Source organism: Convolutriloba macropyga, chromosome 9, assembly GCF_964194025.1.
Source record: "Convolutriloba macropyga chromosome 9, txConMacr16.3, whole genome shotgun sequence".
Taxonomy (NCBI): Eukaryota; Metazoa; Xenacoelomorpha; order Acoela; family Convolutidae; genus Convolutriloba; species Convolutriloba macropyga.
This window is the reverse complement of record NC_134476.1, coordinates 18316494-18342115: the sequence shown is the minus strand read 5'-3', so window position 1 is coordinate 18342115 and position 25622 is coordinate 18316494. Positions and strand designations below refer to the sequence as shown.

At 34.3% G+C, this 25622-nt stretch overlaps 1 protein-coding gene across 1 annotated transcript in view; it reads left to right on the top strand.

The window, feature by feature from the left end:
* Positions 1-10438: 10438 nt before the first annotated feature.
* The window catches only part of LOC142345653 (succinate--CoA ligase [GDP-forming] subunit beta, mitochondrial-like), a 28054-nt gene continuing 12870 nt past the window's right edge, over positions 10439-25622 (top strand). Inside the window, exons 1-3 of the mRNA XM_075397845.1 lie at positions 10439-10711; positions 11532-11683; positions 12081-12232. Coding sequence (XP_075253960.1) covers positions 10442-10711; positions 11532-11683; positions 12081-12232 — 574 coding nt within the window. The 5' untranslated portion in view covers positions 10439-10441. The remainder of the gene's footprint in view (positions 10712-11531; positions 11684-12080; positions 12233-25622) is intronic.

The window sequence follows — 25622 nt, the reverse complement described above, 5'->3', positions numbered from 1 at the left end:
AACTGCCATTTTGGCAACAGTTCACGATGTGGCCACGCCACTCAATTTGCTGACAGCCGAAGCTGACAGCGAACAAAAGAAAGCAAAGTACAACTTTCAACATTTCAACTGAAAACAGCCTTCAGCTAACTTACCTGCAAAACAGACTTAGTTTACCTGAACCTTTCTCAGCAAAAGAGAAAAGTGATGAAAATTAAATCTAAAACAAATCAGAAGGTTAAATAGTTCAAAAATCCATTAATGTTTAGATGAGGCTTGCATCAACCTTGAATATCCTACTAACGAGTATTTTATCAATCAAAGCAGACGACCCGAAGAAAACTTACGACGACGTATTACAAAAAGGAATCTTATTTAATGAAGAATCAAAAATATTATTGGCAGAAAAATTTGTCCCAGTCCAGTTTTTGGTTCCTTTCCCAAAGTACAACTTCAGCGTGAAGCCAGAACTGAAAGCACTTTTACGAAACTTGAATGAGAAATGGAATCTACCATCAGCATCTTGCCCACTGGATTTTTCAACAAACTTTCAGGCCAATACCTCGTCTTTTAATGTAGATTGGCTACTAAGAAAAGTCGAAAATGAAGTAAAAAAATCACAAACAGACGTTGATCTTATTAGAAATGAAACAGCTACATTCCTTAAAAATGAAGACAAACGACCATCAAGAAAAAGAAGGGGAGCCCACGTAGGAGCCCTTGCAATGGCTGGAATTGGGCTCTTTGGATCAGGGATGATGGTCGGAGGATCAGCCAATTGTGGACTGACAGGTATCTTTGGTTCATGCCAAGATCAGGCAAAAGAAAATGCAGCAAACATTGAACATTTGGGCACAGTTACTACAATTCTAGTCGACCACGTATCGAAAATGAAAACAGACAACGACGCAAAATTCTTCATTGTAAGCAATAAATTAGCGGAAATAGAGGAAGCACGAAAACAGATGACAGAAACTTTAAATAAGAACTGGCAAGTTGTACAAGAACAATTGAAGGCCATTGAAAATAATTTTCATATATTGAGAGATTGCACCCAATTGTTGTTTTCAAATCAACAACTGAATTTCAATTTTGACACCACAGCATCACTTCTGTCACTGTTGTACGCTGATGTTAAAAGCTATAGAGCCGCGGTGTACACTTATCGAACAAACATCCTAAATTCGATCTCGACTTTACTTGAACAGCATCTTCCAATGTCGATCGTACCAAAAGCTTCTTTAATGGCTATTTTACAGTCTGTCGCCGACGAGTTAATTCTTTCTGGAAGCAGACTATCTTTAGCCATACCTCCAAATTCCGACATACTCTCCTATTATGACTCCAAACTTCTGCGTGATGTTATTACAGTCAAAGAAGGGTTGCTGTTAACCCTTGCGATTCCGTTAGCTTCACGACAGACAGTTTTTACTACTTATAGCGCAAAAGTTATTCCAATGCCTCAGGACGAACCGAGAATGTCAATTAAATGGGTTATTGAGGACCCATATCTTGCTATCTCGGAGGATCAAATGGAGTCAATGACACTGTCGCAAGTCCAATTTGATAGTTGCTTAGGCTCATCGCGGTATCGCATTTGCCAGGAGCCTTTGGCATCTCAAGCAAATCATCCCTCATGCCTAGCAACGCTATTTTTGAGCTCACCACTGAAAGCTGCTGAAACATGTGACACGGAAGTTCATTACCTACCGACTCAAGTACAGGCAGACAATCTTGGATACGGCATATGGCTCATTACCTCAGCGACAGATGCGTACGAAATGAGAGAATACAGTCTCGCCTCGAAGCACAAGTCATGGAATCGTCTAATTCCAGGTTGTAAGATCTGTATTATGACAGTGGATTGTGACTTTCAAGTAATAATAGGCGACAATATAAAAATTCGATCAGACTTGGAAAGCTGTGACAAGATTACAGCTAAGTTTATAGATGTTCAACTACCAGACCCGCTTGCACATCTGATGGCATCCATTCCAGACGTTGAACAGCTACCATATTTCGAGTCACGCACCGTAGCAGGCGTAGACTTACTCAGAAAAGTTAGAGCAGAATTATTGTTCAGCCCAAAAGTAAAAAATAGTGAAGACCTAGTCACCGTTGCAAAACCTTTCACTTCTGATATGCTTATGTTAAAGCCCACATTAAAATCTCACTTGAGCGAATATGTTCCCATAAAGATATCCTTGTCCTTGACTGTCATTGTGTTCATTCTCAACCTGGCCTTACATGTGCTGTTCATCTGGTTCTATCATAAATTTAAATTTGTTCGTAAATACTTGCCTAAGTTCTTGACTGCTGATCAACAAATTGAAGTGGTTCATAAACCTATCGCCATCATACACAGTAATGACCCAAATGAGATAGAAGCAGTACATAATATACTGAAAGAGAACAATCATGTTTTTTCATGCGCTTTTAACCGATTAAAAGAGTTGAAAAGTCTTGACGAGGACGAACTAGGACCAAGCTCAAATAAGTCTATGACCAGATCCCAAAAAAGTCTATACCCCAGTGCACCAAATGTCACTGCAGAGTCTATTAACAATCTTGATCGATCATATTCTGTTCAAACTGTTAATCATCCGATAAACCCCTATTCAACCGGTGCAGTTTAAAATTTGTAAAATACTCTTGCAGTACAATATACCGCAGAAACGATGGACTAACAATTGGCAATCAATTGACAAATCAGGTGGAACCAACTATGATACGATCAACTTTCTATGGCCGTAGGAACAGCATCATCAATAAATTCTCAATTATTTATTCTTGGACTTGAATATTCAAATTTGGATCTCGGATACAATATTTTTTACTCGGAATTCTATTGGCCCTTTTGGCTCTTCTTTTCTATTTCGACTGATAACAACTGGACTGGAACAAAGTGGCAAAACTCGTAAAGAAAACTCAATTTTGACCGTCAAAGAAAAATTGTAGTAAGAAAACTTTTGTGCCCGGAAGTTTCCTGAAGTGGGGGAGTGTGACGGTCCTTAAAATTTCGAATCAATTAAACTGATTTAAACATGTACACATTATCAGATAGAATATTCTAGATTGATGCAAGCTGTAACTAATATTTGCTTAGTAAATAGAGAGAGCTAATTTGGTAGTAGCAGAAAGTTAACTATTTTGAAACCTCAAATTTTGCTAATTTTGAGAGAATATACTTACTCAATAAGAATATATAGAAGTTGTCGATCCACAGCATCAGAAGACAAACCGCTCAGCTGAAAACCTAAATAATCAAAACCCATTTTGGAAATTGTGCATGCACACACGCAAACAACTTGATTAGTACATTCATGCAGTAAATCTAACTACCTCGTGCAACAAGAAGATAAGAATTCAGCACACCACAGCCACGGTCCGCTAGCCAAGGCCAAATGCGCTGATCTCGTTTAAGCTATCAAGATATTTGCGTGCCCCTCTTGAGTGTGCTCTTTAATTATCTCAGTAATTAGTTCTTCTTATTTTCTTGATTATAAGTTTTTCGGCTAATTCTTACATCAGATGAAAGGCCGAACACTATATCTATTCGTAGTACATCTACTTTTAGTATATTTTAGTGCTAGAATTCAGCCTAAACTAAAGTAGCAGCAGCTATTCAATCACATTTAATTTTGACCGAGATAACTCATGTATGTGATTCACACGATGTTAATTAACGTTCGAATCCTCTACTTCGGTGAAGTTGTTTATTGGACCATGATCGCTTGTTTAACCTTAGTTTAAGGTCTAGAACAGCCTGGCCATTGTTGGCTGCTACAGTGGAACGTATTGAAATGGCACAGCACATTATGTTCCGAACGCGCTGATCAACAGTGCTGTCGTAATTGTCTAATAATTGTAGTAGATATAGACTGCCTTTAAAGAAGTAGTTCATATTTTGTTAAAGGAAACTTTGATAGAATATTAAAAAGGCAGACATCTATTCAAAAAAGGGTCATACCAGTTCTTTATTGCACTAGAAGGAGCACTCAAACAAATGAAACGACAGACATGAAATCAACGTTCATGTAAAATCGACTCCAGTCCCATTTTAAACATAAATCTTATACTCAAATGTCTTTTACGTAACAGTTGGCTTCTTTTTAATTTCGATTCAATTTCAAATTCTCAATTCAGACTTATAACTATGTGCCGAAGTCAAAAAATGGAAATCTACTCACTTATTGATAAATCGAGAATGCAAGTCAGATCAAATTTGAAGAGTTTACGTATGCAAAATGATCACGAGGTAAATCGCGATTGCGTTAGGCCCTGATTCACGTTATAACTTGTCTAACAATTGTTCTAGCAAATTGGTTATCAATTTACATACCCCCACATATGCAAAAATAATAGGAAAAAATACTGATTGAAACTCCTATTTATTTGAAAAATCTTAGTGTTGAAATTTGAGAAACAAAATGCAACCTCCCAGTTAATTTAAAAAAAAACTGAAACCACTAAGCACAAGAATAGAAGATAGGACATGAAAAAGCTAGAACGTCTTGCTAATGGGGTTAACTGACAAGTCGACAAAACTATTGAGGGGCAATTTTCTTCAAAATCTGGTAATTGTGATTATTAGCGATCAGAATAATTGGTGTTAAATTGTAAAAACCACATTTGACTTGAACATCAAATGTTGTTAAAACCAAACATAGACAAGGCAAAAGTGTTACTGAGTTTTTACCAATTTAAATGGCAAAAATTGATCTACTATCATAAGCTATAAATGGAAAAAGAGATATAAATTCAGATATGCCAAACTATCAACTTTAATTTAATATAAATTTATGAATATTTTTTTATTATAAACATATAGGATCTGTCTTAAACCTGTAGCTATGAAATCAATCCCTTAATTAGCTTCCGCTTTTCCACTAGTAAAATCAATGAGACTTTTGATACTGACAACACTACAAGAAAAAACATCTTAGTTGAACCACAAAAATTTATTTTTATTTACTAAAGCAATTAATTTCAAAGTAATCAAAGCCATAGACTATTGACTGAGAACATTGTTTAGGCTCTCTTAGAACTCGTTAGAACTGCAGTGAGACCTGTCAGTATTGGGACGAAGCAACAAAACAACAGAGAACAAAAATGGACAAAATTTACAGTTTTAATGAAAATTTTGTCAAATTCAACAATAGTTACCCAAAGACTAAATCAGACAACAGCAAATATTCACCATTACAGCAAATGCATCGCATATAGTTTCGTTGCGAGAAAGTGCAAACAAAAACCTAACAGAATTTTTTTGAGTTTCAAGTATATACTACCTCTAAAATATTGGAAGCAATCATATGCCTGCCCATAACAGATTAGACTACCCAACCTACAAACTGATTGAAAATAAACAGACAAAGTGCATTTCACACGCAATCAAATCAAGTTGTCTGGCTTTCGATTAGAGTTTTTTCAGAGTTGGATTTGCATTATGGAACATTTACGTCAAAACTGCCAACTCAAAAATAAAATTTTTTTCAAAACGAATTTAAACGGGACCCGGACCAAGTATCGCATGATAAATTGATCTGGGCTGAATTTAAATTCAATACATAAAACGTATTATTTTAGTTTTCGTATGATAATTTTGGCTTATTATGTTACTTATAGATTACACGTCCCATTTAAATTTAATTTCGCCTTTATATGGAGAATTAACATTAACGTTTTTTAATGAGAAAAAGATTGGAAGTTTTTGATTTATCCCAAGGTGATCGAGGTCAATAGTAGCTTCGAAATCAGTATCTCAACAGTAATAATTCATACTTTGATTTCCTGTCAATTTAATCGATGGTTGCGGATGTTGTCTGTTTGTATCACCGTCTGTTTGAAGGTTTTTTGTTCCGACGCCACTTGTGTGTGTGTGTGTGTGTGTGTGTGTGTGTGTGTGTGTGTGTGTGCGGGTGTGTGTGTATGTGGGGGTAGCAACATACTCAAATGGGTTTTTTTGTTCAGTCAATTTTGGCCGATCGATATTTTCATCGTAGAGAAATGTAAGTGGTATTATGAAAAAGCTCGTCCAGCGTAGAATTCGAAATTAAAAAGATTTTTGAATTCGTGTTTTTCGATGAGTTATCGAGGTTTAAAGTTTTATTTTTGAATGATTTTGTTTACTCTTAGCGTAATTTTTGTTCAGATTTTTTGATAATAAAAATTTTTCTAATTTAAGTTTTTTGATAAAAAATTTTTTTTTAAAATTAAAAGTCTAATTCAAAATTACTTTGCAAGCTACAAAACTAAAAAAAAAGTTGTGTTACCAATTGACGAAAGACGATAGAAAGGTTGGTTCTTGTCTGATACAAAAGTTAACAATAAAAAAATTCGAATTCAATTAGCTGTTTTTTTTAGAAAACTTCCTATTTCTTTTTGTTCTTTAGTCACTTAGAGACTAGTCAATTTTCATACCCAGGTTCCGTAAATGACAAACCTCATTTACATTCGAATGATACCAATGACGCCCAATGAACAAAAATTTGGTTTTCAAGGAATCGCCGCGACTCTGTGTCTTCGACTTTGATGTTTTTTTGGCTTCGACTCTTCTGCTTCCGAAATTTTTAATGAAGTTTTTCTTTTCTTTTTGGAATTTTATTGAATTTTTGCAGTCCTATAGCATAGAATTGCTCACTAAAAGTGCAAAAGGCTTCCTAATGTGCATTAAGTGTTCCCATGTAGTGCTTTGAGTGGAAAGCTAATGGCTGTTAAGATTTCAAAAATAATCTTTTGAAAATTTGAACATTAACCGAACTTACTTATTTTCGTGAACTGTAAGTCAGTCTCAGTAATGACAAGACCCCGTTCTTTTTTTTACTGCAGTTAACATTAATCTGGTTAGCGGTTTTTTCTGCTAACTATTGGTCTTTGATTTCGATGCTACGAGTTTTCATATTTTTTTTAATAAAGAAATTTAGATTTTTTTTTCGTAATTTTGTTCCTTTTGAAATCTTATCAGATTATCCTAACACTGATAGTTCCACTGGCTTAGAGAACACGTACAATAGATCATAGATAAATTATTTAGAGAAAAGCTTATGGTTTAATTGGCTTCGACACTTTTTTCTCGCACTTTTGTGCTGAATTTTTTTGGTTTTTGCTTTTGTGTCTTTGTTTTCATACTCATAAGACTTATTGTGATGTCTTTTGTGAAGTGTTCCCATGTGAAGACTTATTGTGAAGTGTTCCCATGTAGTGCTTTGAGTGGAAAGCTAATGGCTGTTAAGATTTCAAAAATAATCTTTTGTGCTGAATTTTTTTGGTTTTTGCTTTTGTGTCTTTGTTTTCATACTCATAAGACTTATTGTGATGTCTTATTGATGACTTCTGAATGGCCAACATCCTTTTGTTCCCATCGAGGCAGATTTTAAGGTATTTATTGAGTTCCGTTGAAAGCTATTGAATTTAATGGGGTTAAGACTTTAAAAATAATTTCGAAAAAAAATTTTGAACATTAACCCGTCTTTAACTTATTTTCGTGAACTGTAAGTCAGTCTCAAAAATGACAGAACTCCTTCCTTTCTACTGCAACAAAATTAATCTCGTTACCGTTTTTATCTTCTAACTTTTGGTTTTATGATTTTGATGTCACGAGTTTTCATATTTTTTTTGTTTGGATATTTTTTCGTAATTTTGGTGCCTTTTTATCACATTATACTTATATTCATAGTTTCCATTGGATAAAAGAAGACGTTCTTCAGAGAAAAGCTAATGGTTTAAATGGCGTCGACACTTTCTTCTCTTCTCGCACTTTTCTACTGAATTTCTCGTGTTTGCCTGTATTTGTTGTTGTTTTCATAGTCTTACGACTTATTGTGATGTGACTTATGATTGACAAACATCCTTGTCTCCGCATCGAAACATAACTTAAGACTTATTGTGATGTCGAAACATAACTTAAGACTTATTGTGATTCACAATAAGTCTTAAGTTATGTTTCGACTTAAGACTTAAATGGCTTCGACTCCTTTGTTGCTCTTTTTTTAAAAAAAAATTTGCTGTTTTTGCCTGTTTTTATCCTTCATGTAGCCGTAAAATTGTGACTGGTCTCATAAGCTTCTAATTGAGGATTGAATGAATGATGTTACTCAATGCAGTCAGTTTATAGCGAATATTTCGTTAGCTAATTATTCGTTTTCAAGTTTTAAACTTTTCGGTTTTTGCTCTTGTAACTTTAACTTATTCTCATCATTGAGAGGTCCCATCGAATTCCTTGTAATTCAAAAATTTGGTTGTCTTTTGGTATTTTGTAACTGATATTTTGTTTGTTGGACATTCTGCGTTTTCATAAAAGTTTTGTGAGTGGTCCATATTTGTTTTTTTCTCTTCTTTTAACACATTCACGTAACAGCAGATCCCAATGATTTTCAAATGAGGCCCAAGTAAAATTACTTAATCTGCGAGTATAATTTTAGCTGAATAAGTATAGATAACAATTGAAAAAATACTTAATGTTCAGATAATAGCTGATGATTACAATGGCTTCAATAATGTTTTTTCGCAAATTGTTTGTTGTTTTTGAGTGCTTCTGCATCTTTAGTCCCTTTCTTTGGCTTAGTCTAACCAAAAGCAGGTCCTATTGGTTTCGCAATGACCAATGACTTTTTAGTAAATTTATCAAGAATTTCTTTAAAAGCTAATGATTCTAAAGATTTTTGAAATTATTTGGTTTAAAAATGTTGATTGTTTTTTGTATTTCGCCCCATAAATTTTTTGTTGACCTGTTACCTAATCTCCTTAAGGCAAATTTCCATCTCCTGTGTTGTTTGGAAAAAGTAAATTTTTGTAGTTACGGTTTTATCCAATTGCATTTTGACTTTGTTACTAGGTGCTTTTAAATTTAGATGTTGAGTTTTTGCTTATTTTTTTGTTTGTTTTTTTTTTCTCGTAGTCTTTTTAATGGCAGATGTCATGAGCGCTGTATTGAGGCATGATATTTTGTAATTCAATTAGTAGTTTGGTTGTGTAACGATTTTTTTAAAACTCAAACATCTATTTTTGATTATCTCTTCATTTGGTTGACTGTGAAGTCAAAAATGTTGATCTCGGGTCGGCACATCTTGTGCGAACGCACATTAACGAGCATCCTTGTTTGGTGTTTATCTTTTAATTCCAGCAAACCTGCCCATTATCTGATAGGCGAAGAAATCTGTTTGGAAGATGCTCGATCACTTTTACGTTCGAGTCCGTTTGTGCCCCGCCTACCATCGGGGTGCGTATGTATTATATGCACACGCCAACGCGAGTTTGATATTTTTACTAAATAATTTACTATTTAATGGCATGTGCTTTCTAACTAAGGTGCATAACATAATGGGGAGCACAGATCAGAGCCTATTTGCTAATGCAACTTGAATTTTCTGTCTGATTAGTTCTAATGTGCCTTGATTTTATCACAAAGTTACTAGCGTTTCATGGTACTTTGCTTAATAAGGAAAAGGCGCCAAATTTTCTGCGCCTCGTCAAGCAGAAACTGGAATTTTCTCTGCTTTCACATAGTCTGTTTTCAGAAATGTGCACGCTCATTGTGTAAAGGTACCATGCCTAAAATTGATTCAAAACTAGCCGCAATAAGCATAATTATATTTCTCTCCTTAAATTTGCGTGCAATTTTGATGGCTGTTTGCGTTGCCTTTGGCGAATTTAGAACCGCTACATGTATGCATAGCCGTTTTATGAGAAATCTTGTGATCAATTCCGCTTTTGAATATCGCGACTCGGTTTGAAGAAGGAAGATTTGCAAAAGTGTTTGCATGATGAACAGGTTGTTATCGTTAACATGAGGACTCAGTTTCACCACCTGCTAGCGACGTGATTGTTTTAATCTGAACTTTCAAGGCTTTTCTCTTTTTTCCTTTTTCACAGGAAGATGAATTGTACCTTTAATGAATTAATTATCGCCGTTCCAAAGCGTTCCACGCCGAAAGGAAGCTGAAATGTACGGGAAACGATGGGAAATATCAAACGATTTATTGGAATGGAAATATTTTGAAATTTGATGAATTTTATGCGCGATGGTTGTATAAGTTGTTCTATGTTTTATGTATGCGTAATGTGAACTGTAATGGTTTGTTCAATCACAATTAGAAAGGAAATGAAATGTCGGTTAAGGAGGTTAGAATGGACCAAATTTTAAAGTTTGCTGGATTTGTGAGTTATGTTGAGAACAGCAAAGGTGTAATTTGGAGATTTTTATTTGCAATTTTGGGGATTTTCCATGTTCATAAAATACGTAGAATTGTTGAAGTTATGAAGTATTACTAAGTGATAAATATAATAGTAAAAATCCGCAATAGAAAAAGGCGTTGATCGTGTAAGAATGAATTTAATAAAACAAGAAATTTAACACGCTTATCATTTGAGTTGATCCTGTTTTTGCCAATTTTAGTTACTAAAAGTTAGTTATCATTCTGAATAGAAAATGCCGCAATAACTTTTTGCTTTCAGATTTTGAATGATGTCGATTTCAAATCGGTTGTTAAGCAATGTTTTGTTGCCAAAGTGCTCTAAATGTATTGCCAACAGCGTGGTTTCTAAACGTCAGTTGAACCTGCAAGAATACCAAAGCAAAAGTCTCATGAGAGAATTCAAATTGAACGTACAGCCTTTTCACGTTGCAGATTCAGTGAAGGAAGTCGAGAGGATATGTAAAATATTTCCATGCGATGAATATGTGGTAAAAGCCATGATATTAGCGGGTGGTCGTGGAAAGGGAACTTTTAAGGTAAGAGCTTAACGTCTGTAGTGACGAACTAAACCATCTTATTTGCACAGTTACTTATGTTAAAGCTTTGTAAATAATAGACAAACTTACAGAACTTTGAAATCAACTTCGCTAATATGAAGCTGATATGGAAAAAATGGTTTTTTTCTGTTTGTGCCACCCACCTCACAACTTTGGGTGCTTATTAAAAGCATGTGCTTCATTACCACAGTTGTGGGGAGTGATTAGAGGGGAACGAAACAGCACATAAGAGCTTGTAACTTAAGTGGACGATTCAGAAATTGTAGTTGGCGTTCTGAGCTGTTACTCGGGGCCCCAAAGATTAAATCATTCAATTCAATGTACTCTTAACAAAATGCTTGGAAGATTTCCAAATCCTGCAATGTACCACTTTTAAAGATATACTCGGTAGGTTATCGACAGATAGTTCATTGAATCAGGCATGTCTCCCAATCAGCAAAAGTATCAATGAAACCAGGCGAGCAGTTGGCATGTCAAATAGAAAACGTGGTCACAATATAAAAGCAATTGAAGTAGGACAGGAAAAAGAAATAAGGGGACAGAGACGAAGAAATCCGCAGATTGAGATCGGAATACTTTTAATATCAATTTGCTTTGTAGGTTATGAGTGAAAGATTAATCAAGATCTAAGCAGTTGAACACATCACAATTAGAAATAGACATAAAAGTTTTGCCTACTTGAAATACAGTGCACTGAGTGTGTGATAGCATCTATTTTAGGCGTCATTTTTTACCAATACGGTTGAATATTATCTGAAGGTAAACTCTACTATGTCTTCAGAAATTGATCGATATTTAGGAGAACGGGTTCAAAGGTGGAGTTAAGTTGACAACAGACACTACAGAAGTTGTGAATTTGGCTGAGAAGATGATAGGCAACCATTTGGTCACACATCAGACCACATCTACAGGTGTGGTGGTTAAGAAAGTCATGATAGCTGAATCTTACAGGTAAATATTATAAACACAATAATAAATGATAGCTTTTTTGGCTATATTCCCGAATTCTGTTCATGGCACGAAAATGTTCCTTCGTAACTATTCATAAATGTTTCTAATGTATCCATATTGGTTTCTAACGAAGGAGTTTTTGAGACGATAGACGTGCAATGGAAAAGAACAAAGATTTGTAAGTCAAACAATTGCATTTTTGAGCATTCTACGGAAATATTAGATACGCTGGTCCATAATTCTCGCTATTTACTTTTCGGTGTTACATATTTCTAACTCGAGAACCTGTGGAGTTTCATAGAAGGATTTTTTGATGATATTTTTGTTACCGGTGTAATCTACGCTCTCGTTCTGTTTGAAGCAAGTAAAAACTTAATTTGATCTTTGATTTGTGCAGAATAGTGAAGGAGGCGTACTTTGCCATAGTGATGGACAGGGAGGCTGGGGGACCTGTGCTAGTGGGCTCCAGTCAGGGTGGAGTGGATATAGAGGAAGTGGCTGCTGCCACACCAGATGCAATATTCAAAGTACCTGTAGATGTTACACAAGGTATGTTTTACAAACATGAATTGTAAACATTGACCATAGGTAATCTGCGTGTACTGTTACACTCATGTGCAAACCAAAGGTATCAGGGAAGCGTAGCGCTATCGCGTAATTTTTTTTGGAAAAACTGTAAACTATCTCCAAATCGCTCACAGCTTTCATATCCTTTATCAGTTGAGATTTAGATAGCAGTAACCTTGTTTATCTTTTCTTTATATTAATCGCGTGAGCACATAAGGCGGCATGTTTTAGTGGCATAACTAAGCAGCATGTTTTAGCAGTATTACCGAAGAGCACGGTTAAGCGGTTGCTTAAATGGGGTTAATGACCGAAAAATGGTGCTTTAAGGCATTGACCAATTAATGTTTCTAAAAGATCATTGACCGAAAAATATTACAAAAAGTTCATTGAACGGAAAGTGTTGCCAAAAGGTCATTGACCCAAAATGTTGCTAAGAGGTCGTGTCATCTAACGAAAAATGCTTTGCTAAAAAGCCAGTTGCCAAAATCTCCGTAAAAAGAAAACGACAATAATCGTTGTTCCAATAAACAAAAAAAATAGTGTAGAAAAAATCATTGGCCGATTAGTTGTTCAGAAAAGGGTCTATGACAAAAAAACTTCTTCAGAAAACGGTCTGTGACCGAAACTCTTTTGATACTGAAATAGTAAATAATTGAAGTTGTGTCTAGACAAAGAGGGTTTATGACCGAAAAAAAACATTGTTTTTAGTAATTCATTGTCAAAAAAATGTTTTGATGAAAAAGGTTGTCTTGAAAATTTGTTGAGAAAAAGTCACTCACCAAAAACGTCAAGGATTAAAAGTTGGATGATGGAAGTTTGTTTTGTCAAAATTTCCAGGTACAAAATGTTGTTAATACAGAAGAGTACAGCAAACAAAATTTGTGAAGTGTAAAACATCCAAAAGGTGCCGATGCAAAAACCAAACTTAGGTGCCAAATAATTATGACAAAACTGAGGTCTTGAAATAAATACAATTTCTTACCGCACAGTTGAGAGCATTTTCTGATTAAGGGCTATTACTAATAAGTTTTTGCATACAAAACATGACAGGTTTGTAATTTTCCGTCATTGTTTTTTTTCGAGGAATGTTTTGTTAATATCGTTAATTTTATCCAACTCAGTTTTGTGTTTGATGACTTTTTAAAAGCATTGGCAAAGGCTTGCCAACAATTCATTTTTATCAGCACATTCCTCGTATTAGCCACATCCATCGTGTTCTAATTAGCACATTAATCTTTTTTATGAGAACAGGAATTAATTGCCTCACCAAGGATCTGTTTTCTCTTCTTTTGAGCTGTTGTATCTTCAGTTTCTTCAGTTTCTTTCTCCGTCTTTAGTTTTTTCTGTTGTGCGATCTTCTATTTTTTCTGCTCTTCTTGTGTTTTCTCTAACTTTGATATTTTTGCACTCACATTTTTGCTTTTTGCGCCTGCTCACTATCTCGGTTCTTGTACTTTCTCTCTTATGATTTCGGCTTCTTTTTTTCCAAATCTGTCCCATTTTACTTCATTATATCACCTTTTTGCGTTCTCTCTCTCGCTCACTTTCCTTTTTCCTTCTTTCTCTCTTTCTTTTCTGGGTTGTTCTTTTCTTCCTTTTTTTAATTCAATTTTTGTTTCCTATTGTTTTTCTTACGGTGGGTTCCTGATGTTCTTATTGTTTTTGTTGTTTTGTATTCTTTCTGTTTTTTCCTCTCCGCTCTATTTCGATTTTTTTTTGTTTTTTCTCGTTAATTCCCTTTTCGCTTTTGGCTCCCGTTGGCTTTTTCCCAGACTCTTGTTTTTTTTCTGTCTTCATTCACTGCTTTCAACCTTCTTTTGTTCTCTCTTTTGTTTTTTTTCGCATTTTTAGAGCTATTTGCTCTCCGACTCATTATATATTTCTGATGCTATAGATCTCTTTCTCTCGCTCTTTATACCTCATTCTATCCGTTTTGATTTTTTTTAATGCTCTGTGAGAACGTCTATTACTCTTAACTCGAATAAAACCTCTCTTTGACATATTTGGCTCTCTTCATTTTTTGTTAGTTTGTCCAAAGTAGTTTTACAAAAAATTCTTTGAAATGATCGCATGTACACCAGTTATCACGAATAAGGGTTTTATGAACTATCAATAGGTAAAGTCTCAAGATGAGATGCATTCAGATAGCCTTTACGGACCTGTTAGTATATATTAATCGCGTGAACACATGAGGCGGCATGTTTTAGAGCATCACTGAGCAGCATGGTTTAACAGTACTACCGAAGAGCACGGTTAAGCGGTTGCTTAATGTCATTGACCGAAAAATGTTACAAAAAGATCATTGACCGAAAAGTGTTGCCAATAGGTCATTGACCCAGAATGTTGCTAAGAGGTCGTGTCATCTACCAAAAAATGCTTTGGGGAAATTCTGTAGCCGAAATTTTTTTGATAAACAAAATGACAATAATTGGTGTTTCAATAAACGAAAATATAGTGTCGAAAAAATTATTGGCCGATTAGTTGTTCAGAAAAGGGTCTGTGACCAAAAACTTCTTCAGAAAACGGTCTGTGCCCGAACAGTTTTTGATACTGAAAAGGTAAAGACCGAAATTGTCTCAAGACGACGAGGGTTTATACTGAAAAAAATGTTTTTTGTGTCTCTTTGTCAAAAAATTGTGGTTGATGAAAAAGGTTGTCTTGAAAATTTGTGTCACTCACTGAAATGGTCAAGGATTAAAAAGTGGATAATGGAAATTTGTTTAGTCAAAGCTTCACTGTACCAAAGGTTTTTTAATACTGAAGAATTCAGCGAACAAAATTTGTGAAGTGTGAAACCCCCAAAAGGTGCCGTTGCAAAAACCAAAGTTAGGTGCCAAAAATTGTATATGACAAAACTGATGTCTTGAAATAAATACAAATTTTATAATGCTCAGTAGATGACTTTTTTATTTTAAGGGCTGTTACTAATAAATAATTGCCTACGAGACTTGACAGGTATATAATTTTCTTAATTTTTTAGAGGAAAATTTAGTTGGTGGCTTTAGCCAGCCCTTTAACTCAGTTCTGTGTTTGTTGACTTCTTAACAGCATTCGCAAAGGCTTGCCAACAGTTCGTTTTTATCAGCACTCTCCTCGTTTTGGTCACATCCATCTTGTGCTCATCAGCAATCTCATCCTTTTTATGAGAACCGGTATTCATTGTTTCGCCCAGGATATGTTTTCTCTTTTGAACTGTTGTCTCTCCCGATCTTCAGTTTCTTTCTCTGTCTTTAGTTTTTTCTGTTGTGCGATCTTCTATTTTTTTTGCTCTTCTTGTGTTTTCTCTAACTTTGATATTTTTGCACTCACATTTTTGCTTTTTGCGCCTGCTCACTATCTCGGTTCTTGTACTTTCTCTCTTATGAGTTCGGCTTCTTTCTTTTTCCAAATCTGTCCCATTTTCCTTCATTCTATCACTTTTTTTGCGTTCTCTCTCTCTCGCTCACTTTCCTTTTTCCTTCTTTCTCTCTTTCTTTTCTGGGTTGTTCTTTTCTTCCTTTTTTTAATTCAATTTTTGTTTCCTATTGTTTTTCTTACGGTGGGTTCCTGATGTTCTTATTGTTTTTGTTGTTTTGTATTCTTTCTGTTTTTTCCTCTCCCCTCTATTTCGATTTTTTTTTATTTTTTCTCGTTAATTCCTTTTTCGCTTTTGGCTCCCGTTGGCTTTCTCCCAGACTCTTGTTTTTTTTCTGTCTTCATTCACTGCTTTCAACCTTCTTTTGTTCTCTCTTTTGTTTTTTTTCGCATTTTTAGAGCTATTTGCTCTCCGACTCATTATATATTTCTGATGCTATAGATCTCTTTCTCTCGCTCTTTATACCTCATTCTATCCGTTTTGATTTTTTTTAATGCTCTGTGAGAACGTCTATTACTCTTAACTCGAATAAAACCTCTCTTTGACATATTTGGCTCTCTTCATTTTTTGTTAGTTTGTCCAAAGTAGTTTTACAAAAAATTCTTTGAAATGATCGCATGTACACCAGTTATCACGAATAAGGGTTTTATGAACTATCAATAGGTAAAGTCTCAAGATGAGATGCATTCAGATAGCCTTTACGGACCTGTTAGTATATATTAATCGCGTGAACACATGAGGCGGCATGTTTTAGAGCATCACTGAGCAGCATGGTTTAACAGTACTACCGAAGAGCACGGTTAAGCGGTTGCTTAATGTCATTGACCGAAAAATGTTACAAAAAGATCATTGACCGAAAAGTGTTGCCAATAGGTCATTGACCCAGAATGTTGCTAAGAGGTCGTGTCATCTACCAAAAAATGCTTTGGGGAAATTCTGTAGCCGAAATTTTTTTGATAAACAAAATGACAATAATTGGTGTTTCAATAAACGAAAATATAGTGTCGAAAAAATTATTGGCCGATTAGTTGTTCAGAAAAGGGTCTGTGACCAAAAACTTCTTCAGAAAACGGTCTGTGCCCGAACAGTTTTTGATACTGAAAAGGTAAAGACCGAAATTGTCTCAAGACGACGAGGGTTTATACTGAAAAAAATGTTTTTTGTGTCTCTTTGTCAAAAAATTGTGGTTGATGAAAAAGGTTGTCTTGAAAATTTGTGTCACTCACTGAAATGGTCAAGGATTAAAAAGTGGATAATGGAAATTTGTTTAGTCAAAGCTTCACTGTACCAAAGGTTTTTTAATACTGAAGAATTCAGCGAACAAAATTTGTGAAGTGTGAAACCCCCAAAAGGTGCCGTTGCAAAAACCAAAGTTAGGTGCCAAAAATTGTATATGACAAAACTGATGTCTTGAAATAAATACAAATTTTATAATGCTCAGTAGATGACTTTTTTATTTTAAGGGCTGTTACTAATAAATAATTGCCTACGAGACTTGACAGGTATATAATTTTCTTAATTTTTTAGAGGAAAATTTAGTTGGTGGCTTTAGCCAGCCCTTTAACTCAGTTCTGTGTTTGTTGACTTCTTAACAGCATTCGCAAAGGCTTGCCAACAGTTCGTTTTTATCAGCACTCTCCTCGTTTTGGTCACATCCATCTTGTGCTCATCAGCAATCTCATCCTTTTTATGAGAACCGGTATTCATTGTTTCGCCCAGGATATGTTTTCTCTTTTGAACTGTTGTCTCTCCCGATCTTCAGTTTCTTTCTCTGTCTTTAGTTTTTTCTGTTGTGCGATCTTCTATTTTTTCTGCTCTTCTTGTGTTTTCTCTAACTTTGATATTTTTGCACTCACATTTTTGCTTTTTGCGCCTGCTCACTATCTCGGTTCTTGTACTTTCTCTCTTATGAGTTCGGCTTCTTTCTTTTTCCAAATCTGTCCCATTTTCCTTCATTCTATCACTTTTTTTGCGTTCTCTCTCTCTCGCTCACTTTCCTTTTTCCTTCTTTCTCTCTTTCTTTTCTGGGTTGTTCTTTTCTTCCTTTTTTTAATTCAATTTTTGTTTCCTATTGTTTTTCTTACGGTGGGTTCCTGATGTTCTTATTGTTTTTGTTGTTTTGTATTCTTTCTGTTTTTTCCTCTCCCCTCTATTTCGATTTTTTTTTATTTTTTCTCGTTAATTCCTTTTTCGCTTTTGGCTCCCGTTGGCTTTCTCCCAGACTCTTGTTTTTTTTCTGTCTTCATTCACTGCTTTCAACCTTCTTTTTTTCTGTCTTTTGTTTTTTTTCGCATTTTTAAATCTATTTTCTCTCAGACTCATTATATATCTGCTGCTAGCGATCTCTTTCTCTCCCTCTTTATACCTCATTCTATATGTTTTCATTTTTTTAATACTCTGACAACGTCTATTACTCTTAGCTCGCGTAAAACCTTTCTTTCACATATTGGGCTCTCTTCATTTTTCGTTGGTGTTTCCAAAGTAGTGTTGCAAAAAAAATTCATTGAAACTATCGCATACACCATTTATCACGAATAAGTTTTCAATGAGAATATCAATACTTGATGTTTCAAGATAAGATCCATTTAGATAGCCTTTACGGACCTGCTAGTGATAATGGCTTGAACAATTTGAGTATATTTGATAGTGAAAATTTTAACTCTTTATGGGCTCTCTCCATAAATTGCAATCTTTATTACAAGTAAGAATTCATCTGGACACGGGTATCGAGTTTATTCTCTAAGCCTGGCCGATTGCGATATCAGATCAAATTTATCCATATGCAGCACAAAAATTACGACCAAATTATGAATTATCAAAAGTTGCATCTGTGTTTAGCATATATGTTTGCTTAACGCGCTCGTTTGATCTAAGTAGTATGGTCAGCTAACTTCCCGTTTGAAAAGTCAGAATGTTGCAAAATCCAAATATCGGAATTCAAAATGTTGCAAAATCCAAATAGAAAACATTTCGCAAGCTAATACCTGCAAATGTGTATTAATTAGTACCAGAATTATTATATAACCAACAATTGCATGCTTAAGACTCAAGGAGCGTTGATATACGAAAGAGCAGTGGTTGGGAGACAACTTTGTTTGAATAGTTTTTTGAAAAACGTTTTGACTAGAAAAAGACTAAAAGCTGATAATTTCAGACCACGGTCCACTAAAGATTTCATTTTTTAATAGCTGCGAATCGATAGCGGCTATTATTGGGGAGATCGTGGTTTTTACAATTCAAATAACTTGTATTGGTGCGCTGTGTTTTTTTAATAGCCGCACAGCGATAGCTGCGGCTATTATTGGCCTTCTCTTGGTTTTTTTTATTTCGTCGCGATTTTTGTTACGACCATATGACGTTACAACCACTTCAAATCTGCCTTTTGTTCATGTGTTCATGCAATTTCAACTGAAGTGTGTGCGTGACGTCATTTTTCGCTCTTATCGGAGCGAGTTTTTTTTGTTCATTCGCGTGATTAAATTTTTGGTCGTACTTGACTTACCTCACTTGACTTCCTCACTTTGAAATTGACTTTTATTTACTTTAATTCAAAGAAATAAGGTCAAATGAGTGTGTTTCATTCTAGATGAAGGTTTTTTGAGAGCAGCTAATAGAGGCAGAAAAAACTTATAAAGTTTTTTAATCAAAATAACATATGAGCTCTCAATCAAACGACGAATTTTTTTGGTCTGTCTTTTTCTGTTTTTTTTAGACTGCAGATCTACGAAGCTATTGCGGCTATTTTGTGGCAATCTGCCAGCTATGTTTTAAGATGTTTTCACACATTTTTGATGACTTTGATCTTCCAAAACGGAATAAACTGGTAAAGCCCAGCGGTAATTAAGTTTCATTATAGGCCCAAATTGGGCTTTAGTAGTCCTTCAAGTGCTTAGAGTGGTGCAGCTGCTGGGATGGCCTCAGTTTAAGGTTAAATTGACATTTTTAGGAGTTTTTGGGGTCAAAATGTTGCGATTATTCAAGTTTTTGTGATTTTTTGGTTTTGTTTGATTAGTCTTAGGTTGAAGTTTTTAAAAGTTGATGGGGTTCTTTTGCGATACAAAATAACTTGCGAGGCATTTTTATAAAGTTTCTTGACAGTTTTTGTCATTTTAAGTTTGATAAAAGGGCACTGCATAGTTTCTAGTAACAATGGAATAGTTTTCAACTTTTTAATGTCTCGAATTTTTGCAGTTTTTTAAATAAAAACTGCAAATTTTTGTCGGTTTTTGATATTGGTCTATTCTCAAGTGCCAGAAAACTTATTCCACGGTCTGACAAACAGTTATTGCGTGGTTTTTAGTGTCAATGGAATTGTTTTCAAAAATTTAACATTTCGAATTTCAGAAATTTTTTCGTAAAATTTCAAATTTTTTTCAAGTTTTTTGAAAACATGTATTTTATTCGTTTTTTCTCAACTCTTTAGCAGGTAACTTCCTCCAGGTTTTGATAGTATCTTATTACACAGTTGCTAGGGGGCAATAGAAAGATTTTCAACATTTTAATAGAGCGAATTTCTGTTTTTTGAAATTCTAAAATTTGAAGTTTTTGCCTATCGATCTTTGAGCCAATGAATTTTTCAAGGCTTGGAATTGGGTTACTGGATAGCCTCTAGAGAAATAAAGATGATACTGAAGTTTTTAATATGACAATTTTTGGCAACATTTCAGTAACAATTGCAATTGATTTCCATTTGCGAAAAATTTTTGGTCATTTCCTAAGTTAATCGATCTTCAAGGGCCATTGAATTTTTCAGATCTTGCAGATATAGTCCTGGAAAGACTTCGGAGCTAAAAATTGGTTTTGAACACTTTTTTGAAATAGGTATTTTTAAAGGGATCGAATTTGCCTTCGAGGTAAAAGCTTCAAGAGTTCAGCAACGAGTATATTTTTTAGTTGTTTGATTGTTTTTGTTTCTCAACTTTTTGAGATGATTTTGTTTTTATTATGCCTGGCGTTGTTCTATTGATCTGCTGGTCAGGTAAAGTACTTCAAAGTTTTTCATTCAATTCTTTGAATTGTATATCAGGACTTGTCCTGGTATGTTTTTTAATTGGTTTCCATCGATGATTCTTACGACCTGACTTCTTGGAATTGACTTTTTCACTGACTTCTGCTGCTTTGCAGTTGAAATTTGTGTACGTGACGTGGTTTATGCTTTTTTGTCAATTGCGTGACTTACCGCACTCAAAAAAATGGACTTCTGAACTCACTTATGGAACTTTAAGTTTTATGAACATTTACTAGATAGTGTGCATCTAATTAGTGCCAAACTTGTATGCCCTATTTCTTGATTATTAGTCGTGATTTTTTCTGAATTACAATTTTGAAAAAGCTATTTAGGGCTTTGTGTCGTAAAATGTGTCATAAAATTGACAGTCCGATTATAACCCAAAAAATGGAACGCCCCAAGCGTCTTTCCCGGCTATTTTCCGGCAATCTGCCGGCTATGTTTTTACAATGGAAAATATGGAGAAAGGTTACAGATTTACAAAGACAAGGAATCTTAAAGCAAATTTTCTCGCCAAACTGTTTACATATCAATTTTCTTTAAATACCGAAAATCCTAACAGCTGACGACCAATTTTAAGGGTATTTTAAAATTTCTCGTAGAGCAAAAATAATGAGGTTAATCGTATTGGCATATGAGATATCAGCTAAAGCAACAATTTATAGAAGTTTTTTTACGCCATTGGCTGCTATCATCCTTAAATATTTGGCCAAGCACCAGAATAATCCCCAGGCTTTCGCAGATTGCGGAAAAAAATTAATCATCAAAAAAGTTAAGTTTTCAATTTTTGACCCTTTTCAAAAAATGTGATCAAAAATTTTAAATCAGATTCAATTTTTTTTTATTTTTGCCGCATTACAAAAATCTATTCCCGGATATTAAACGGGAATGAGAAAAAAAATTAATATCAAAAATTTATGTGTTCAATGTTTGCCGAGTTCAGAAAATGAAGTACAATTCCTTTCATAGATAAAAAGAACAAAAATGATCAGTTTTTTGATAGTGCTTGTAAATTTATGGGACTGATATTTTCACTGTTAAAGAAGTAATCTAGAAAGCGGTTTATTAATAGCCTTACAGCGATAGCTGGGGCTATTATTTTCTTTTGGTTTTTTTTTATTTCGCCGTCAAGATTTTTGTGACGACCATATGACGTCACAATCACTTCAAATCTGCTTTTTGTTCATTCTTTCATGCAATTTCAACTGAAATGCGTGCGTGGCGTCATTTCTCACTCTTAGTGGAGAGAATTTTTTTGTTTATGGCCTGATTAATTTTTTGGTCACACGTGACTTACCTCACTATCAATAATGACATCATCACTTTGAAATTGACTTTTCTTAACTTTAATTCAAAGGGATAAGGTCAAGTGAATGTGTGTCTCTAAATTAAGGTTATTTGAGAGCAGCTAATAGATGCAGCAATAACTTATACAGATTTTCAATCAAAATATAATATCTCATCCTTTAATCTCATCCTTTTTTTGGTCTGTTTTTTTACTGTTTTTTTTTAAACTGAAGATCTACAAAGCTATTGCGGCTATTTTCTTGCAATCTGCCAGCTATGTTTTTGCTTTAAGTTTTTATTATTCGCTTTTTGTGCTGAACATTTTGGTACTTTAGTTCTAAATTTGACAAGGAGGCTCGGTAATGTGAGTACGCACAATGTTCCGACCACGCTGATCCACATTCTTGACTTAATTGGCTGCCAAATGATGATGATAAAAATCCTTCTAACACATACATATCGTTCAATAAACCACTAATAGAATACAATAAGGCAACGCTAGAGGGCCGATGAGTTTTGTTATTAATAGGACTACTAGAAAAGACGATAATAAAAATCAAATATCAAATAACAAACATTAATTAAGACAAAAACTCGATGTCTATATTTGAAAAATCATAAGAAAATCGAATTCGCATGAGATAAAACTTAAAGAAAACAAATTATCCTATGCTTCATTAGAAAAGATATGGGACCTGTCCTCAATGCGACTGGGTAAAATGTCGACAAAAAAGCAAAAAAGGTGCGAAGTTCAAAATGAGGTTTCTTTATTTTTGAAGCAATTATTTTCCAAGTGATAAATATCCTTAGATATTAACTGAAATCAATAAAATACTCATATATCTCCATAGGAAGTAATTGAGACCTCTCATTATCCAATGTACGTCATACGCCTACAAAGAGAAGGACAAATACCGTCAAAATTTAAAATTTTAATTAAACCTTGCGTAAAAATGGCAGTGAAACCGTGAAAAACTTAACATGTCAGTAAGAGCATTAGAACGTTCAATTGTGCTATATTTTGAAGCCAATGGGACCTACCATTATTGTTATGAATTAAATGATAACAAAAATCCTAAAAATATACAAATATAAAAATTTCAAACATTTGATGAAATCTCTTGAGTATCAGTAGTAACAGAGCCGAGAACCGAATGACTGAAATTAAAACCGTTATTTAGATTAAATTATAGCTCACTGGAAACAAGTTGTGATCTGTCTTTACAGAGACTAAGCTACAAATTTTCACGAGGCTGAAAAATACGAATGTTTTTAAGAACAATTGTTTTCAAAAGTCACAACAGACATAAGATTTGATTAAATTGAGATGGAGTAAGTTGCGGCACCCCGGGAACGGAATTAGACCTATTATTAATGAGACTAAGCCACGAGCCTACTCAATAACAACAAATACGGGCAGAATTAAAAATGTCGCAAACATTTTTACGACACCGCAGTGTTCAAGGCACTGTAATTATAAGATGTTATCTGCAAGAACTGTAAATCACTACTTGCCTCTCATCAGAACATCATCGAAGCTTCTTCCTTATGAATAGGACTGCGTCAAAAAAACCCAAAAATTGAACAGTTTAGGAATTCTTTTAATAAAACCAAATTGGCGAAGCCATCAGTCAAACTTTTATTTGAATCAACAAAAGTAGTTGCAACCTATTAGAGAGATTGAGTTACAAGATGACAAAATTCAAACCAAAAAAGAGACAGATGAAAAAAATAACTATAAATTTAAATCTTAAAATTTGTTCAGTTATACGGCCTTGGAAAGCAATTAAGACCTGTCATTATCAGGTATATGTCGTAAAACAACAAAAAGAAAGATAAAGGTAGGCAAAAATAATAAAAAGTCTACTAAATATTGCGAGAGAACTGTGTCTCAGCCCAAAAGCGTAAACTTTAAAAAAACAATTAACATACTCCGTTAGGCGATTTTCCATTGCTGTGCGTTTTCCCAGCTATGCTTTCCTCCAATCGGATCTATCAATAATGTGATAAATCGACAAGGAAGCAGGGTGAACTTATAAAATATGCAATTATGCTCAAAAATCGAAAAAATTTTAAACTCACATCAGAACCAAGAAACTATTTGTTAAGCATAAAATTTTTACAGACATTTTTTTTTATCTCACTGGAAATAAGTTTCCGCCTGTTTTTACTGAGACTACGCCAGAAGCTGAAAGAATCAAGATAAAACAGTGGCAAATTTTAAAAATATACCAACATTTCCTTAAAACAAATAAATTCAGTCATTAGACATTAGATAACGACGGAAAGCATTGTCTAGGTTCACTTTTACCTCTGAAAAAGCCAACTGGATCTTTGATTGGGGAAACTAAGTCTTTGGTCTACATAAAGTATAACAAATGAAAACAAATAATCAGAAGTCCCTAATTTTTTTTCGAAAACAATTGGTCAGATCCCTAAAAACCATGAGCTTAACTCTGAAACCATATTTTTTTTCGTTGGGTTTAATCTGTTGTAAATTGTATCTGTCAATAATTGAGCCTTTATTGTCAGTAGTTTATATAAAAAAGTATAAATGCGGAAAAATTGAAAAAAAGGCCCCGCCCCATTAAAATCTAACAATTTTTTTTACCGTAAGGATCCATGTTGAGATCAAGATCAGCCCCGATATTGCTAAGCGGCTAAGAAAACAATCAGTTTTTCAAAGCGTGTAGAAATAGATCTTTTTTAAACAAATTTTTTCAGTATATCAAAAATAAATAATACGTTTCGTTTAATTATCGAATTTTAATTTGCGTAAAACCGGCAAAATTATTTGTTCTGAAGACATTTATAGTCAGCGGGAGTGCAACTAGCTCTCTTTTTGAGTTTATGAAGTTTATGACCGCATTTTTAAGTTGTGTACTTCCAGCAAGTTTAATTTAAGTGGGCTAAAAGAGCTTATTTGCTCTCATTTTTGACGAAAAAAGGCTGAATTTGGAAAAAATTTAGCAGAAATTCTGGACCAAAAACTCGGATCGAACAATTCTGCAACCCTTCTCTATCTGTAAAGATAAAATCAATACTGCTACCGCTAACAATTTCGATATAATTTAGCAAAATTGACTTAAAATTGCGTAACATGTGAACAAAAACAACAGAAATCGCTCTTTTATTCACAAAACGTTAAACCCCGAGTTTTCGCCGGAAAAAAACGAAATTAGAAAAAGCTTTTAATTCTATATTCTATGCTGGACGAACTTTTTATGATACCACTCACTACTCTCTACGATGATTATATCGATAGGCCAAAATTGACTGAACAAAAAAACCCATTTGAGTATATAGTTCCTCCCCCTCTAAAGTGGGTCGGAACAAAAACTGTTGACGTAGCTCTCAAAAATGAGATTCCTCAAATGAGTTCCAGAATTAGTTGCAACTTGGCAATTAATGAAATATTTATTTCGTATCGAAATACGAAATTAAAAATATTTAAAAAAAATTTTTTGTTCTTTAAATAAAATATCATACATCTTTGTACTAAAATATTGTGCAAATTCATTTCAAATGGTATGTTTAGGTAAGTCAAAATTTCACTACACACTTTTTCAGCGGTTGTTCTGGATCTGCTAAACCAATATTTTTTCTTCAGATTGAATTAAGCATTGACTGTTACATAAAATATTGGTTACCGCATGTTTAGAAGTTTAGAAAATCTGCTTTTGGCAATAAAAATAATCGTGGATTTGTATCATTGGGCGTGG